Genomic DNA, 15,967 nt, shown 5'->3' with positions numbered 1-15,967 from the left:
ACCAATTCTGGAGGTTATTACTGCTCGCAGTGTCACCAATGCTGGATGTTATTACTGTGTGTCTATAGTACCAATGCTGGATGTTGTTATTGCATCCATAGACACAAATGCTGGATGTTATTACTGCACCCATAGTACCAATGCTGGATATTACTACATCCATAGTACCAATGCTGGGGTAATTACTGCACCCACTAATGCCAATGCTGGATTTTATTACTGCACCCACTGGACACCAATTCTGGAGGGTTTTACTGCTCTCAGTGTTACCAATGTTGGATGTTATTACTGCACCCATAGACACTAATGCTGGGGGTTATTACTGTACCCACTGGACACCAGTACTGAGGTTGTTAGCACGACCTCTGAGACCAATCAAAAGGTAGCAGGGGTCCTTTCAGGTAGGCTTTACAGGGGCCCCATGATTTCTAAATGGTGGCCTTGGGTGCACACAGAGTGGATTTATCCTGTAACCTTCGTGACTATGATATAAATGAACATATTTCAATTTTTTTTTATTCTAATTCCGCTATATACAGCTGATTACTACAGACCAGATTTATAAAACTGCACGCAAAATAAAATTTAAGGAACAGCAAGCGAGTAAAAATGTGAACTAAATCAACAATTACATGTTACAAAACTCTGAAAATTCAGTTGTCTTCCCTTTTACAGATCCTTTCTTGCCCTAATTATGACAGCAAAAATGAAGGGGGGGGGGGGGGTCAACCAGAGCAGACAACACAACTACAACTACCGGTATATGGCTCAGATCCCTGCACTGGAATAAAAAATAAATAAAAATTGGGGCAGGTTTAGACCTTTGAGGAAGGAAATCAGGAGCGTAGTTATTGCACACAGGGATTAATTGCGCAGGTCAAAGGTCTCTTTGGGATGTATATTATTTTAACTCTCTCAATACAAAATGCTACCATGACAAGCTGAACTTTCACATTCTTCTGATTTTCAATTAACCTTTATGGACCACATCCATTACAAAAATAAACCTGCACCAGCATTTTCAGTAGGTTAAGGGAAAAAAAATATATAAAATGGTTTACACAGCAATAAAGATGCTGTGCCACCTTTTTCCTAAGTTGCAGAAACCTCATAAGTGGAGGGCATTGTTCAAGAGAGTATCATACAGATCAACCAGACACAATGTCCTCCAAATCTAGTAGCTCCTGTTCATTGGTAAAATACTACCACTAAGGCAATGTTGAAGTCTGAACACCTTGAACTGTTTCCTTAGGGCCCTTTCACACAGGCTTGTCCGTGTACAGACTCCACTTTTCTCAGCAGGGATCGATCCACTGATCCCCGCTGAGCAGGTGGATGACAGGTCTGTCTCTGCTCACCAGGGGCGGACTGACCATTCAGCAACTCGGGCACTGCCCAAGGGCCCCGGGACACTAGGGGGCCCCATCAGGTTTGCCAGCCTCAGTAAAACCAGGGACAGTATGTAAAAATCTTCTCCAGTGCCTTCTCAGCCAATAGAAACATGTCTGTGTATACTATGTGTACATGTATGTGTATACTGTGTGATTGTATACTGTGTGTGTGTGTGTTTTTGTATACTGTGTGGCCCCATAATCTCGTATTGCCTGGGGGCCCCATAATCTCCTATTGCCCGGGGGCCCCATGAGTTGTCAGTCCGCCCCTGCTGCTCACTGTGCCGAGACGGACCTGTCAAAACCCGGCTGTCCTCTATAGAGTTCAGATGAAAACAGACCACCGGCGAGATCCACCGCTCCCCCTGAAAACCTGATCGGAAAGCCTGTGTGAAAGGGGCCCATCATTTCCCAGAAGAGCTGGCGTGCCACACAGTATTAGTAGGCTGGTGTGAGCTTTCAAGGACAGCTCATTAAATGATCAGTCATGATTAGAGAGCTAAAATTTACCAAAATTTTAAAGCCATGGGGAAAAAGGTTTTTGCCTGTTTTTTTTTTTCCTGGAAAAAAAATAAAAATAAAAATCAGGTGTGGCGTAGATTTAAAAATTTAAAGTCTGTTACTCTGGGAGCGTGAAATTCAGATAATTCTGTAAATAAACTAAACTTGCTTTTTTACTTTTTTAATTGTATACGTTTAGAACATTTCACCTACACGAGAGCATGTAACCACCCTCTTTACTTAATAATTTATAAGCTTCCTGCCAAAATGAATTTTCAGTTAGACCCCTTTCATACTTGGGCAATATTCAGGTGTTTTAGTGCTAGAAACGGCACCTGTAAAGCGCCTGAAAACCACCTCCCATTCATTTCAGTGTGACTTTTCATACTCTGGCGTTGCGCTTGCGGGACATTAGAAAAAGTCCTGCAAGCAGCATCTTTGGGGCGGTTTGGGAGCGTATTTAGCACCACTTAAACAGCACTAAAGCGTCGCTAAAACGAGTGGCACTTTAGCGTGGCCCCAATGTGAAAGGGGTCTTATTGACCATGCTGATCCGGAAGCATAGCTCCTTGAAAAAGCATTCACGCCCCTTGAAAGTTTTCACATTTTGCCATGTTACAACCAAAAACGTTAATCTATTTTATTAGGATTTTATGTGATAGACCAACACAAAGTGGCACATAATTGTGAAGTGGAAGGAAAATGATAGTTTTCAATTTTATATAGAAATATGTGAAAAGTGTGTGCATTTGTATTCAGCCCCTCAATACTTTGTAGAATCCTCTTTCACTGCAATTACAGCTGCAAGTCTTTTTAGGGATGTCTCTACCAGCTTTGCAAATCTAGAGAGGGACATTTTTGCCCATTCTTCTTTGCAAAATAGCTCAAGCTCTGTCAGATTGGATGGAGAGCATCTGTGAACAGCAATTTTCAAGTCTTGCCACAGATTCTCAATTGGATTTAGGTCTGGACTTTGACTGGGCCATTCTAACACATGAATATGCTTTGATGTAAACCATTCCATTGTAGCTCTGGCTGTATGTTTAGGATCACTGTCGTACAACAAGCCTGCTAGATTAATTTCATGCGACCACTGCTGGTGGCTATAGCTGCCAGCAGTGATTATTGTATTCTGACAGCTGGGAAATTCCTGCTGTCAGAATACAAGAGCGGGGAAATTGTATACAATGAGGGAATTGAGCAATGTTCATTCCTTCAACATTTGGTAGAAAAAAAAAAAATGCATAATCTATGGCCAGCCTTAGAAAAACAAATATGACATAATAAGAACATGTGCTCTTCTTACTTTAAATAAGCTGTTATCAAATCCATTATACCTAAATATGTCAAGTTGTGCTTTCTGTCAGGATGTATTGTATAAGACAAGGGTGTCAAACTCCATTTCATTGTAGGCAGCATCAGCATTATGGTTGCCCTCAAAGGGCCGATTGTATTTGTAAGACTATATAAATCTATAACGGGCTTTTCTCATCAGAGAATATGTGTGGGAACTCAACCACGTCAACCCCCCCCCCGCCCCCGGCCAAACCAAATTGAACAGTTGATGTGGCCAAATTGCAGTAACAACGGGGAGATTTTAAAGGGGCAATAAATACCGGGAGTGTGTTATGTGCAGAGTTCAGGGGTGCGCTGTGTACAGATAGCAGGGTTGAGGGGTGTGCTACATACAGAGTGTAGGGTTTAGGAGTGTGCAGGCTCTCTTTCACAGGCTGTCCACATCTCACTTTCACCCGTCCCCATCTCCTGACCTTTGCACTACAGTCACCCTATCCCCCACCTCTCTTCCACAGCCCTCATCTCTATCCCCCCCCCCCCCCCCTCCAAAAGCTTCCACGCATCTCCCCTGGCCAGTCTCTAGTACCTCCCAGCAGTGTAGGCAGCTCGCCTCGCTCTTTCAATCTCTCTGGTGTTTGACACATGTGGTATAAGGCATTTATTGCACATTTACTCCTGCAGAGGTTAAAGTAATTGAAAGATAGGGTAGGACAGTGTCTTAGTAGTCAGCACATTTACTTTGCAGCACTGGGGTCCTCTGTTGAAATACCAAACCAGGGTACTACCTGCATTGAGTTTGCAAGTTCTTGCTGTGCTTGTGTGCGTTTCCTCCCACAATGCAAAGACATGCTTGTAGACTAATTGGCCCCATCTAATGCTCACCGTAGTATGTGTGTGCATGCGAGAGACAGGGACCTTAGATTGTAAGCTCCTTGAGGGCAAGGACTGATGTCAACGTACAGAATACGCAAAGCGGTGTAAATTGACAGCTCTCTATAAAATTCCTGTAATAAATAAAATAAATATTCCTCTCTCCTGAATGAAATGGTTTCCATGGTGAAGAGTTCCATTGTGTTGCAGAAATATTATTTTCTACACTGAAAAACAAATGAATAGCTAAATCGATTTTCAGCTTTACACTTTATAAAAAAGGAGAGTATGTATGCAGACTGCACATTACCATCATTAGGATTATAGAAGTCTTGGTAATGACCCGTAATCTGCTGTCAGTGGGCTGGGCACATCTCTATTACCACTGCTTCACACAGCACATGGCCTTTGGCAGGGGAACACTGATAATGAGACATAAATACGGCTGTCTTCAGGCCAGCTAGCAATACAAAAAGTACATAAAGAAGCAGTTGACAGTGAAACAATACCGTGTACTAGGGGATTTAGCAATTTTTTTGTTTGTTTTTGTCTAAAAGTAAAACAATTAACATCAGGATTGGTCAATAAAGAAATACAAGTACCAATAACTACACCTACTGCTGTCCGATTAATGAAATGATCATTTCCGATTGGCTTTTATAGCATACTATAGTTAAAGCATTCAAATGACTTTGTGCCCCGCTTTACTGAACAGGTCTATGTTATCTCCTTTTGGTTATCTTTACAGTGCTGTGAAAAAATATTTGCCCATTTCCCGATTTGTATTTTTTTGCATATTTGTTACTTAATTGATTGAGATCAAACAGGTTTCAATATTACACAAAGATAACCAAAGTAAATACAAAATGCAGTTTTTAAAAATGACAATTTATTAAAAGGGAAAAAAAGCTGTCAAAACCTGGCTGACTTTACGCCCCCCCCCCCCCCTTACTAAATCATGAATAACCTGTGATTGAGCACATTTTTGGCATGCCGAGTTAAATTTCACTTGCCAAATCCAGGCCTGATTACCGCCAGAGCTATTGAATCAGGAAGTCATTTAAATAGAAGCTGTCTGACTAGGTGAAGTACACTAAAAGATCTCAAAAAGCAACACATCATGCCATGATCTAAAGAAATTCATGAACAAGTAATTGTGCTGCCTCTCGGTCTCTGCTGTTCAATGATGACAGTGTGGAAGGGGAGGGAGAGAGGAGGCCCGAAGGCTCAGCAGAGGAGGCTGAGGGTGAAGACCGGCAGCTAGCAGTAGGAGGTGGGGGCCGGCACCCCCGCTGTAGACTGAGACAAAAGTTGAACTTTTTGGAAAGTGTGTGTCACATTAATTCTGGCATAAAACTAACAGCATTTCATGAAAAGAACCATACCAACAGTCAAACATGGTGTCGGCAGCAGGGGTGTTACTAGGTGGGAAAAAGACGAGGGGCTTCAGCCCGAAGGTAAATTTAATAACCCCTCCCACATTTTAAAGCAAGCCCAGTCCAGGTTTAGGCTCACTTGCTGGTTGCTGCCTGGCTGGGTCGCTGCCTGTTCCAGTGCTGTGATAGCACACCGAGTTTGGGCTGAGGGCTCACTTGAGCTGGCTGTGGAGTGTGCTGTGCTGCTGCGGCCTGTTGTGCTTTCCCACAGGCGGCAGACCGCATGCAGATGCAGAGGGAAGGGCTTTGAAAACAGACCCGGAAGCTGGAACCGGGTGGAGACCACACTAAAGCCGGTCTAACCGGTTCCCTCTCACCCCCCAATTATTCATTTGGTTTCTGACATTCGCATTCTTGGAACTGCCTGGTAAATGAGCGGTGATGTGTGCAAACTGCATACTATAGCACCAGGACTGAACTGGGAATAAAAACCAGCCCTGGAAATAATTTCATACCAGCCCCATACCATTATTATACCAGCCTAACGTCATAACGTCATTTTATTGATCATAAAAAATATGCACAGTGCCCGTCAATGCCGCCTCACCAGTGCCCTTCAACACAGCCTCACCAGTGCCCTCCACCACCGCCTCACCAGTGCCCATCAATAGGATGGACAGAGTTTAATCACAATGTAGAAGTTGAGGTCCTGTTTACAACATGTCCTAGGATCCAGGGTGCTCCAGGAATTAATTTTAACACGAAAGGCCCCAATAGATTTCTTACATTTGGCAGATTCCTGCTTTAATTGCATGATCTGCAATCTCGATTTCTAAAAGTTGGCCATACACAGATGTGAGTTTTGGCCAAAATTACTGACTCAGCAGAAATTGGATGCAGTCACAGTTGTGTAATTCAGACAGCTGCGGGAGCCATGGCTGCTTAAATACAACAGCTAGCATTGGGGATTCCTTCTTCCAAGCTGTCAGCATGAATGGGGCAATTGTGCTATGTATGGAGGTCTTTACACAAGAACCAGCAGGCATCAACAAGTTTTTTTTAGGACTTGTCAGGTTCACTTTAAAGTGATACTTAATTTTTTTTATTTTAGATAAAAATAACAAACAAACATGTTACCTGCGCTGTGTAATGGTTTTGCACAGAGCAGCCCAGATCCTCCACTTCTCAGGTCCCTCTTCGGCACTTCTGGCCTCTCCCTTCTGTTGAGTTCCCCCACAGCAAGCAGCCTGTTATGGGGGCACCCAAGCCGAGCTCCCTGTGTCCACTCAGACATGGAGCCCAGGCCCCTCTCTCCTCTCATTGGCTGACCAACATTAATTGACAGCAGCGGGAGCCAATGGCGCCAAGCTGCTGTCTCAGCCAATGAGGAGGGGAGTCCTGGGCAGCTGGGACACGCCCACAACATCACTAGATCTAGAGGGACCTCAAGTTTTTGGGGGGGGGGGGGGGGGCTGCTGCACACAGAAGGCTTTTTATCTTTATGCCTTCTGCCTTTACAATCACTTTAAGTTACTGAAAGCCACAGTACCAAGTACTGCCTTTATGGAAACCAAAAGCCTTAAACAGGCAGGATGTATCTCATTTACAGGTTTTCCTCAATTATCCCTTTAAAAGCACAAGGATGAAAAAGTAGACACATAAATATTTATACAGTATTTTTTGCCTAAACATGCACAGTTCTGAAAAAAAATGAATAAAAAAAAGGAGAGCTGTATGTAACATCCTATTTCTATTTTTAAATAAGCAAATATTCTAAGAATTCCCTATAACAATGGATGATGGTTTTGACACAAAAGGATGCAAATACGTTTTTTTTTTTTTACCTTTTGGCTTCCTCTAGGTGGCATAAATACTCATAGGCAATGTTTTGTCGCCTCCTTTCATCCATTTCCTCTGCGGAAAGCCTTTCATCATCCACGATAGCTGGAAAGAGAAACAAAAAAAGTTAAATCCCACAAAATTACAGGGTAGGCCAGTTTCAAACAAATGGTGAACTCCATTAAATAAATGCTATACATATTCACAAATCCCCATTTGCCAATTAAAAGCTCATCATTTTCAAATCTCCGGAGGCTGGTGGCGGCTGTTTCTGCCTGGATGTGAAGCTGGACACACATTTTTTTTAGTCTTTATACTTAAGAAACTTCCTTGTGTTCGTTTTCAAGGTTTGTCACTTGAAAGTTGCTGCTTTGTCAGGTCTGTGAAACCTCTAAAATCACAACCCAGCCAAATCCCGGGGATGGACAAAGCCACACATGAAAGTCAGGCCAAAATATGTGCTGTAGAGAAAGAAGTTTGCCGGGGTAGATATAGAAAAGCACTTGAAATGTTTAAAGTGATACTAAAGTTTTTTTTTTTTTTTTTGTTGAAGTCGTCTAGATTTACAGAAGTATAATATTTTATACAAATATGTCTTAGTTTTAGGACTGTTCCCCAAGTTGCTGCTCTCAACCCCATTTGTGGATGTCTTCCTTAGCGAATTGGCTGCCAAGGAGACACCCGCTTGTGTGCGCTCCTGGCCTGGGAGGTGTGCATCCATTGAAATACACAGCGCCCGGCAAGCCTCCACTCTGCCCCCACCTCCCAACTCTTGACAAGCAGCTGCAGGAGCCAATCGCTCCCTTATCCTCACTATCTCAATATACAACTCGAGGAGCAGAGCAGATTGTGCAGGACCTGTCGCCTGTGCTTGGGAATAAGGGGGTTGTAACTGTACTGAGGCATTTCTTTACCTTAAAGCAGAACTACACTTCATCTGAGCACCACAAATCAAAAATGCTATTTAATTCATTTTTGTTATTGAAAGCAAACTCCCCCATCCATCCAAGTCTCCATGCTTTATTTTGCATAGAAATCACATTGAAACACACCCTCCTAGCATTTCTGTCTGCAGCCCTCTTGCGTATGGGCAGATGATTAATGTAGAATTTTCTTCCTGGAATCCATCTGCCCTTAGCTCAAGCATGCATGCAGGAGAATGTGCTTAGCTGAGAAAATCCCTCCTCCTCCGCTGAAGACTCCTAGTATGTAGGACATCATTTGCCTAGGCATGGAAACCATGAAGTGGCCAAAGAAATGTAAAAAAATTTTTTTTAAAACGTAATTATTAGGATTGCACCGATACCAATACTGGTGCCGATACTAAGCAAGTAAATCAGTACTCGTGCAAATGCTCCGATGCCTGAAAATGATACTTTCAGGCTCTGTTTTAGCTGTCAGAAGGGATTCCCTGACAGCTGAAGTACAAAAAAAAAAAGCCAGCAATTATTGTTTGTAAAGGAGTAGGGCCTCCACGTCCTTAAAAACCAATGACTCATTGAGCTGTGCGTGTGCGATTCCCCAGTTGACAGCTGAAATGTAAACAAAATCCCGGAAATTGAAAAAAATAAAATAAAATAAAAAAGCCGCATTCCTATCGAATAGTGCCCTCTGTTGAAAGGTGACTCTGCGGGCTGCACATGTGCAGTACGGAGCGTCACTCTAGGTGACTTTGTGATCAACTGTTGTGATGGTGCATGCGCAGTGCGGAGACAATAGTGAAGGGCATTTTTTTGTCTTGATGGGTGGGTTCAGTGCTGCAAAGGAACAATGTTATTCTCAGTTTCTGCCTTGCAAAAAAAACACCTTTCAACATACTGAACCCACCCCGCAAGTGCGAGGCAGAATTGGAGAACCTTATCCCTTTGCAGCAAGAATCGGTGCATAACACTTTCCACAGCGCACTGCGCATGCGCAGTCACAACAACTGATAGGGAATTAAGCTGGGAGTGACGCTCCGTACTGTGCATGCGCAGCTCGGTGGAATCATTTTTCGATGGGGGGCACTATTCGATAGAACATTGAGCAATTCTTAACAACATTGCTCAGTCGCTGCAACAACGATAAAAAGAAACATGGTTCCTTTTTGTTTACACATTTACAGATCAAAAGGGATGAACTTCATCTGCAGATGTCAGTTTAAAAGCAACCTGTGAAGTAAAAAAAAAAAAAAAAAATTGCCTTGGAAATTAAGCATCTTTTAAAAAAAATGTAGGACTGCTTTTTAATACACTAGAGAAGCTGATATGCATAGGTATTTTTTTTTTTTTTTTTTTGAAAAGGTGTACTAACCCACGATTTAGCACAAAATGCTTAAAACATACCATTAACCTCTGTAATTATAGGCATTGTGGTCATCAAAATGTAGAGTTAAAGTACTTATTTCTTCAGATTTCAGCATCCCATCTCCCCCTGCTCCAACTCCCAGAGCCCTTCCTCTCTGCTTGAAATAGAGATTAGTAAAAGTAAGGCTGCTTGGTCATTGTTGGAAGATGGGAGGAGGGGGTGGCGGAGCTGCTAAGGAAAAGTCAAAGTGCTTATTGTGTAAATTTGAGGATAAATTGCTCCAGGGTGCCTACAGATACAGAGGTCTAAATCAGTTTATTTCTTTTCCACAGCAAAGTAAAGAGAATGTGGCCTTTCAGCGTGCTGCATAAAGGGGTCATTACTGTGTGGGTAAGCAGTGGTCTCACAGCAGCCGAGTTAGCAAGAGCGCTCCAATCAGCATGGGGCATGAACTTAGCACATTATAAAGAGCATAAAAATAAATGGGCAGGGCTGACACCAATCAGTCCACTAAATTGCTTTGTGCTGTCAGCACTCAACAGGTCAATAAAAGAGTGGAGTGCATTTCTGGTAGACAAATTGAATGTTTCTGTAGTTTATTTTTTTATTTTTTTGGGAGAAAATACAGGAAACAGTGGATGTATTGCAAAGATGTACCGCATGTGTTCTTTTTCTTTTGCCTTGAAATAGGCTTTATGCCAATAATTGCAGTTAAGGTAAAAAATAGAAATATAAAAATAATGAAAAAAAAAAAAAAGAAAGCTCAATTTCCTGCAGAATTACTTAGACATGAAAATAATTTCAACCAATAAGAAACACACTGAGGCCCCAAGAATTAAATGATTAATGATTTCTACCAACTGTACAATAGAGCATAAGCAAGCCAGACGTAATAATTCTCAAAGCATAGTATCAGGTTACTTTAGATTTAAGCATGGCAATAAAGTAATCCCTAATGGCTTCATTATACGTGGTTTAAGAAATATATTCAAATAGAAGTACAAATAATTATAGGAGGGGGTCAGCAACACACACACACGCACTATATTATATACACACACACACACACACACACAGTGGATATAAAGAGTCTACACACCCCGGTTAAAATGTCGGGTTTCTGTGATGTAAAAAGATGACACAATGATAAATAATTTCAGAACTTTTTCCACCTTTAATGTGACCTATAAACTGTACAACTCAGTTGAAAAAAAAAAAAAAAAAAAGATTTTTTTTTGTGTGGGGGGGGGGGGGGGGGGGGGGAAATGAGGGTATTTTCACAAAAATAGCGCCACTTTACCTAGGCGTCACAGGAAAGTGGCCATATTTTTATCGGCGCTTTACCGTCGTTTTTGCAGCAATTTTTAGTACCGCTAACAGCCGAAAAAGTGTTAAAAGCGCCCGCAAAGTGCTTTTTTTTTTTTTTAAATAGGCAGGGGCGCTCCTACAGCACCTCAAAGATGCTGTTGCATGACTTTTTTTTTAGCGTCCTGGCAGCACTCGGACTTTAACATTGTTGTGAAAGTTGAGGCACTTCACAGGCGCTATTGCGCCTCAGTCTGAAAGGGGTCCAATGCCGCGTACATACGATCGGAATTCTTGTCGGAAAAACTGATGGTTTTACCGTCGGAATGCCGCTCAAACTGTCTTGCCTACACACGGTCACACCAAATTCTGACCGCCAAGAGCGCGGTGATGTACAACACGTACAAAGGGACTAGAAAAAGGAAGTTCAATACCTAGTAGCCAATCGCTTCCATCTCGTAGTAGAATCTGAGCATGCCTGAGTTTTTGCGTGTCGGAATTGCATACACACGATCGGAATTTCGGATAGAAAGTTTTTCCATTGGGAAAATTGAGAACATGCTAGCACATTTTTGCCAGTGGGAATTCGGGCAGCTAAATTCCCAGGGAGCATATACACGGTCACATTTTCCGATGAAAAGCTCTCAGTCTTTTGCTGACCGAAATTCCGATCGTGTGTATACGGCATAAGAATGAAGAAACTAAAATAAAGTGGTTGCATAAGTGTGCACACCCTCTTATAATTGGAGATGTAGCCGTGTTCAGAATTCAGCAATTGCATTCAAACTCAAGTTAAATAGGAATCAGTACACACCCGCCATCATGTAGGCCTCATACACACTGGACTATTCTGCAGCAGCTGTTTTTGGCTTCAGATGTGTTTTTCTACAGTCAATAAACTCCCCATCATGTTATCCTATGTGTCTATACACACATAGGCTGTTAGTGCTGGGGCACTTTTTGGCTTTAAAAAAAAACCCAAAACTAACGGGCTCCGAGAGGAGTTTTCAGCTGTAAAAATGCTCCAACTAAATACTGCAGCTGCTGACTTTTAAAATAGTGACACTTACCTGTCCAGCGCGCCCGCGATGTCGGCACCCGAAGCCGATCGCTAGGTCGTCTGTCGGGTCCTGCCACCGCCATCTTGGGTATGGGAATCGGGAAATGGAGCCTTTCTGCTTCATTTCCCGGTTCCCTACTGCGCATGCGCGAGCCACGCGGCGCAATCCGGACGGTCCCCGCTGCCTCTGGGAACTGTGTGTTTCCCAGCAGGCAGCGGGGCACTTGCGCAAAGGGGCGGGCAGTTGCGGAAAGGGGCGTAATCTACGCCCCTTTCCGCAGACAGCTATCCCGGAAGTGGGTGCAGTTACCTGGATTATCCAGGTAACTGCACCCCCCTCCCCCCTGAAAGGTGCCAATTGTGGCACCGGAGGGGGGGGGGGGGGGATTCCGATGAGCGGAGGTCCATTTTAGGGTGGACCTCCGCTTTAAGCCAGAATAAATTTCAGCTGTTCTAGTAGGTTTTTCCTGACTTTTTGTTAGTCGCATTCTACAGCAAAAGCCGTGGTCGGCAGAGAGCTGCCAAAGCATCAGAGGGATCTCATTGTTAAAAGGCATCAGTCAGAAGAGTTAAAAAAAAAGAATTTCCAAGGCATTAGATATACCATGGAACACAGCGAAGACATTCGGGTGGAAAAAATATGGCACAACAGCGGCATTACCAAGAACTGGACGTCCCTCCAAAATTGATGAAAAGACGAGAAGAAAACTGGTCAGGGAGGCTACAAAGAGGCCTACAGCAACATTAAAGGAGCTGCAGGAATATCTGGCAAGTACTGACTGTGCGGTACATGTGACAACAATCTACTGTATTCTTTATATACAGTGCCTTGCGAAAGTATTCAGCCCCCTTGAACTTTTCAACCTTTTGCCACATTTCAGGCTTCAAACATAAAGATACAATTTTTTTATTTTTTGTGAAGAATCACCAACAAGTGGGACACAATTGTGAAGTGGAACGAAATCTATTGGATTTTTGAAACTTTTTTAACTAATAAAAAAATTAAAAGTGGGGCGGGCAAAATTATTCGGCCCCCTTGTGTTAATACTTTGTAGAGCCACCCTTTGCTGCGATTACAGCTGCAAGTCGCTTGGGGTATGTCTCTATCAGTTTTGCACATCGAGAGACTGAAATTCTTGCCCATTCTTCCTTGCAAAACAGCTCGAGCTCAGTGAGGTTGGATGGAGAGCGTTTGTGAACAGCAGTTTTCAGCTCTTTCCACAGATTCTCGATTGGATTCAGGTCTGGACTTTGACTTGGCCATTCTAACACCTGGATACGTTTATTTGTGAACCATTCCTTTGTAGATTTTGCTGTATGTTTGGGATCATTGTCTTGTTGGAAGATAAATCTCCGTCCCAGTTTCAGGTCTTTTGCAGACTCCAACAGGTTTTCATCCAGAATGGTCCTGTATTTGGCTGCATCCATCTTCCCCTCAATTTTAACCATCTTCCCTGTCCCTGCTGAAGAAAAGCAGGCCCAAACCATGATGCTGCCACCACCATGTTTGACAGTGGGGATGGTGTGTTGAGGGTGATGAGCTGTGTTGCTTTTACGCCAAACATATCGTTTTGCATTGTGGGCAAAAAGTTTGATTTTGGTTTCATCTGACCAGAGCACCTTCTTCCACATGTTTGGTGCGTCTCCCAGGTGGCTTGTGGCAAACTTTAGACAAGACTTTTTATGGATATCTTTGAGAAATGGCTTTCTTCTTGCCACTCTTCCATAAAGGCCAGATTTGTGCAGTGTACGACTGATTGTTGTCCTATGGACAGACTCTCCCACTTCAGCTGTAGTTCTCTGCAGTTCATCCAGAGTGATCATGGGCCTCTTGGCTGCATCTCTGATCAGTCTTCTCCTTGTCTGAGCTGAAAGTTTAGAGGGACGGCCAGGTCTTGGTAGATTTGCAATGGTCCGATACTCCTTCCATTTCAAAATGATCGCTTGCACAGTGCTCCTTGGGATGTTTAAAGCTTGGGAAATCTTTTTGTATCCAAATCCGGTAAAAAAACAGTATTAAGGACCTGCCTGTGTTCCTTGGTCTTCATGATGCTCTCTGCGCATTCAATAGAACCCTGAGACTATCACAGAGCAGGTGCATTTATACAGAGACTTGATTACACACAGGTGGATTCTATTTATCACCATCAGTCATTTAGGACAACATTGGATCATTCAGAGATCCTCGCTGAACTTCTGGAGTGAGTTTGCTGCACTGAAAGTAAAGGGGCCGAATAATTTTGCACGCACCACTTTTCAGTTTTTTATTTGCTAAAAAAGTTTAAAATATCCAATAGATTTCGTTCCACTTCACAATTGTGTCCCACTTGTTGGTGATTCTTCACAAAAAATAAAAATTTTATATCTTTATGTTTGAAGCCTGAAATGTGGCAAAAGGTTGAAAAGTTCAAGGGGGCCGAATACTTTCGCAAGGCACTGCATCTGGGCTATGGGGTAGAGTGGCAAGACATCCAAGAAAAAAAAACATCCAAGCCCGGCTAAATTTTGCAAAAACACATCTGAAGGCTCCCAAAAGCACGTGGGAAAATGTGGTATGGTCTGATGAAATCAATGTTGAACTTTTTGGAAATAATTCCAAAATACTGCACATCACCAGAAGAGCACCTTACCCACAATGAAGCATGGTGGTGGCAGCATCATGCTTTAATTCAGCTGGAACAGGGGTCTTATTCAAGGTAGAGGGAAATATGAACGGTTCCAAATTCCAGTCAATATTGGCACAAAATCTTCAGGCTTCTGCTAGAAAGCTGAACATGAAGAGAAAGTTCATCTTTCAGCATGACAACAACCCAAAGCATACATCCAAATCAACAAATAAATGGATGATGATGAAGATGATTAAAGCTTTGAAATGGCCTAGCCAGAGCCCAGACCTGAATCGGATTGAAAATCTGTGGTGTGATCTGAAGAGGTCTGTGCACAAGAGATGCCCTCGCAATCTGACAGATTTGGAGTGTTTTTGCAAAGAGTGGGCAAATAACGGCAAGTCAAGATGTGCCATGCTGATAGACTCATACCCAAAAAGACTGAGTTCTGTAATAAAATCAAAAGGTGCTTCAACAAAGTTTAAGGGTGTGCACACTTATGCAACCATATCATTTTAGCTTATTTTACTTCCCTCCACCTAAAAGATTTCAGTTTGTTGTGCAGCTGCGTTGCACAGTTTATAGGTCACATTAACCCTTGGTTCACACTAGTGCAATGCATGAACCAGCACGATTCCAGTGGCCGTTCCGCATTGCTCCTCTCCCGCAGGCAGTTCACACTGCCTACTGCGAACCGCTGCAGGCGTTATTAAAGTTAATGACACCCCCAGTTTAGTTCACAGATCGCAGATCACATTAGGTGAGAACATCACAGAAACCTGACAGTTTTTATACAGGCAGGTAGACTTTACATTAACAAAATATATATATATATATATACATATATACATACACATATATATATATATATATATATATATATATATATATATATATATATATATATATATATATACACATATACACACACACACACACACACACACACAGTATCTCACAAAAGTGAGTACACCCTCATTTTTGTAAATATTTTACTATATATTTTCATGTAACACTGAAGAAATGACACTTTGCTACAATGTAAAGTAGTGAGTGCATGGCTTGTATAATAGTGTAAATTTGCTGTCCCATCAACCTAACCCAAACGCAAAGCCATTCAGGTGTCTAAACCGCTAGCAACAAAAGTACACACCTAAGTGAAAATTTTCAAATTAGGCCCAAAGTGTCACTATTTTGCATGGCCACCATTATTTTCCAGCACTGCCTTAACCCTCTTGGGCATGGAGTTCACCAGAGCTTCACAGGTTGCCACTGGAGTCCTCTTCCACTCCTCCATGACGACATCACGGAGCTGGTGGATGTTAGAAACCTTACGCTTATCCACCGTCTGAGGATGCCCCACAGATGGTCAATAGGGTTTAGGTCTGGAGACATGCTTGGTCAGTCCATCACCTTTACCCTCAGCTTTTTTTTAGC

General features: G+C 42.6%; 1 protein-coding gene across 3 annotated transcripts in view; it reads right to left on the bottom strand.

The window, feature by feature from the left end:
* IQGAP2 (IQ motif containing GTPase activating protein 2) overlaps positions 1-15,967 on the bottom strand; it is a 401,604-nt gene that overhangs the window by 294,434 nt on the left and 91,203 nt on the right. For all 3 annotated transcript variants that reach the window (XM_077462564.1, XM_077462563.1, XM_077462566.1), the window contains exon 2: positions 7,279-7,378. In XM_077462564.1, coding sequence (XP_077318690.1) covers positions 7,279-7,378 — 100 coding nt within the window. The remainder of the gene's footprint in view (positions 1-7,278; positions 7,379-15,967) is intronic.

Source organism: Lithobates pipiens, unplaced genomic scaffold, assembly GCF_037356315.1.
Source record: "Lithobates pipiens isolate NorthernLeopardFrog02 unplaced genomic scaffold, aLitPip1_a1.2 Scaffold_3, whole genome shotgun sequence".
NCBI classification, from domain to species: domain Eukaryota; kingdom Metazoa; phylum Chordata; class Amphibia; order Anura; family Ranidae; genus Lithobates; species Lithobates pipiens.
Note: the sequence above shows the minus strand (reverse complement) of the source record. Positions and strands in the feature narration are given on the sequence as shown.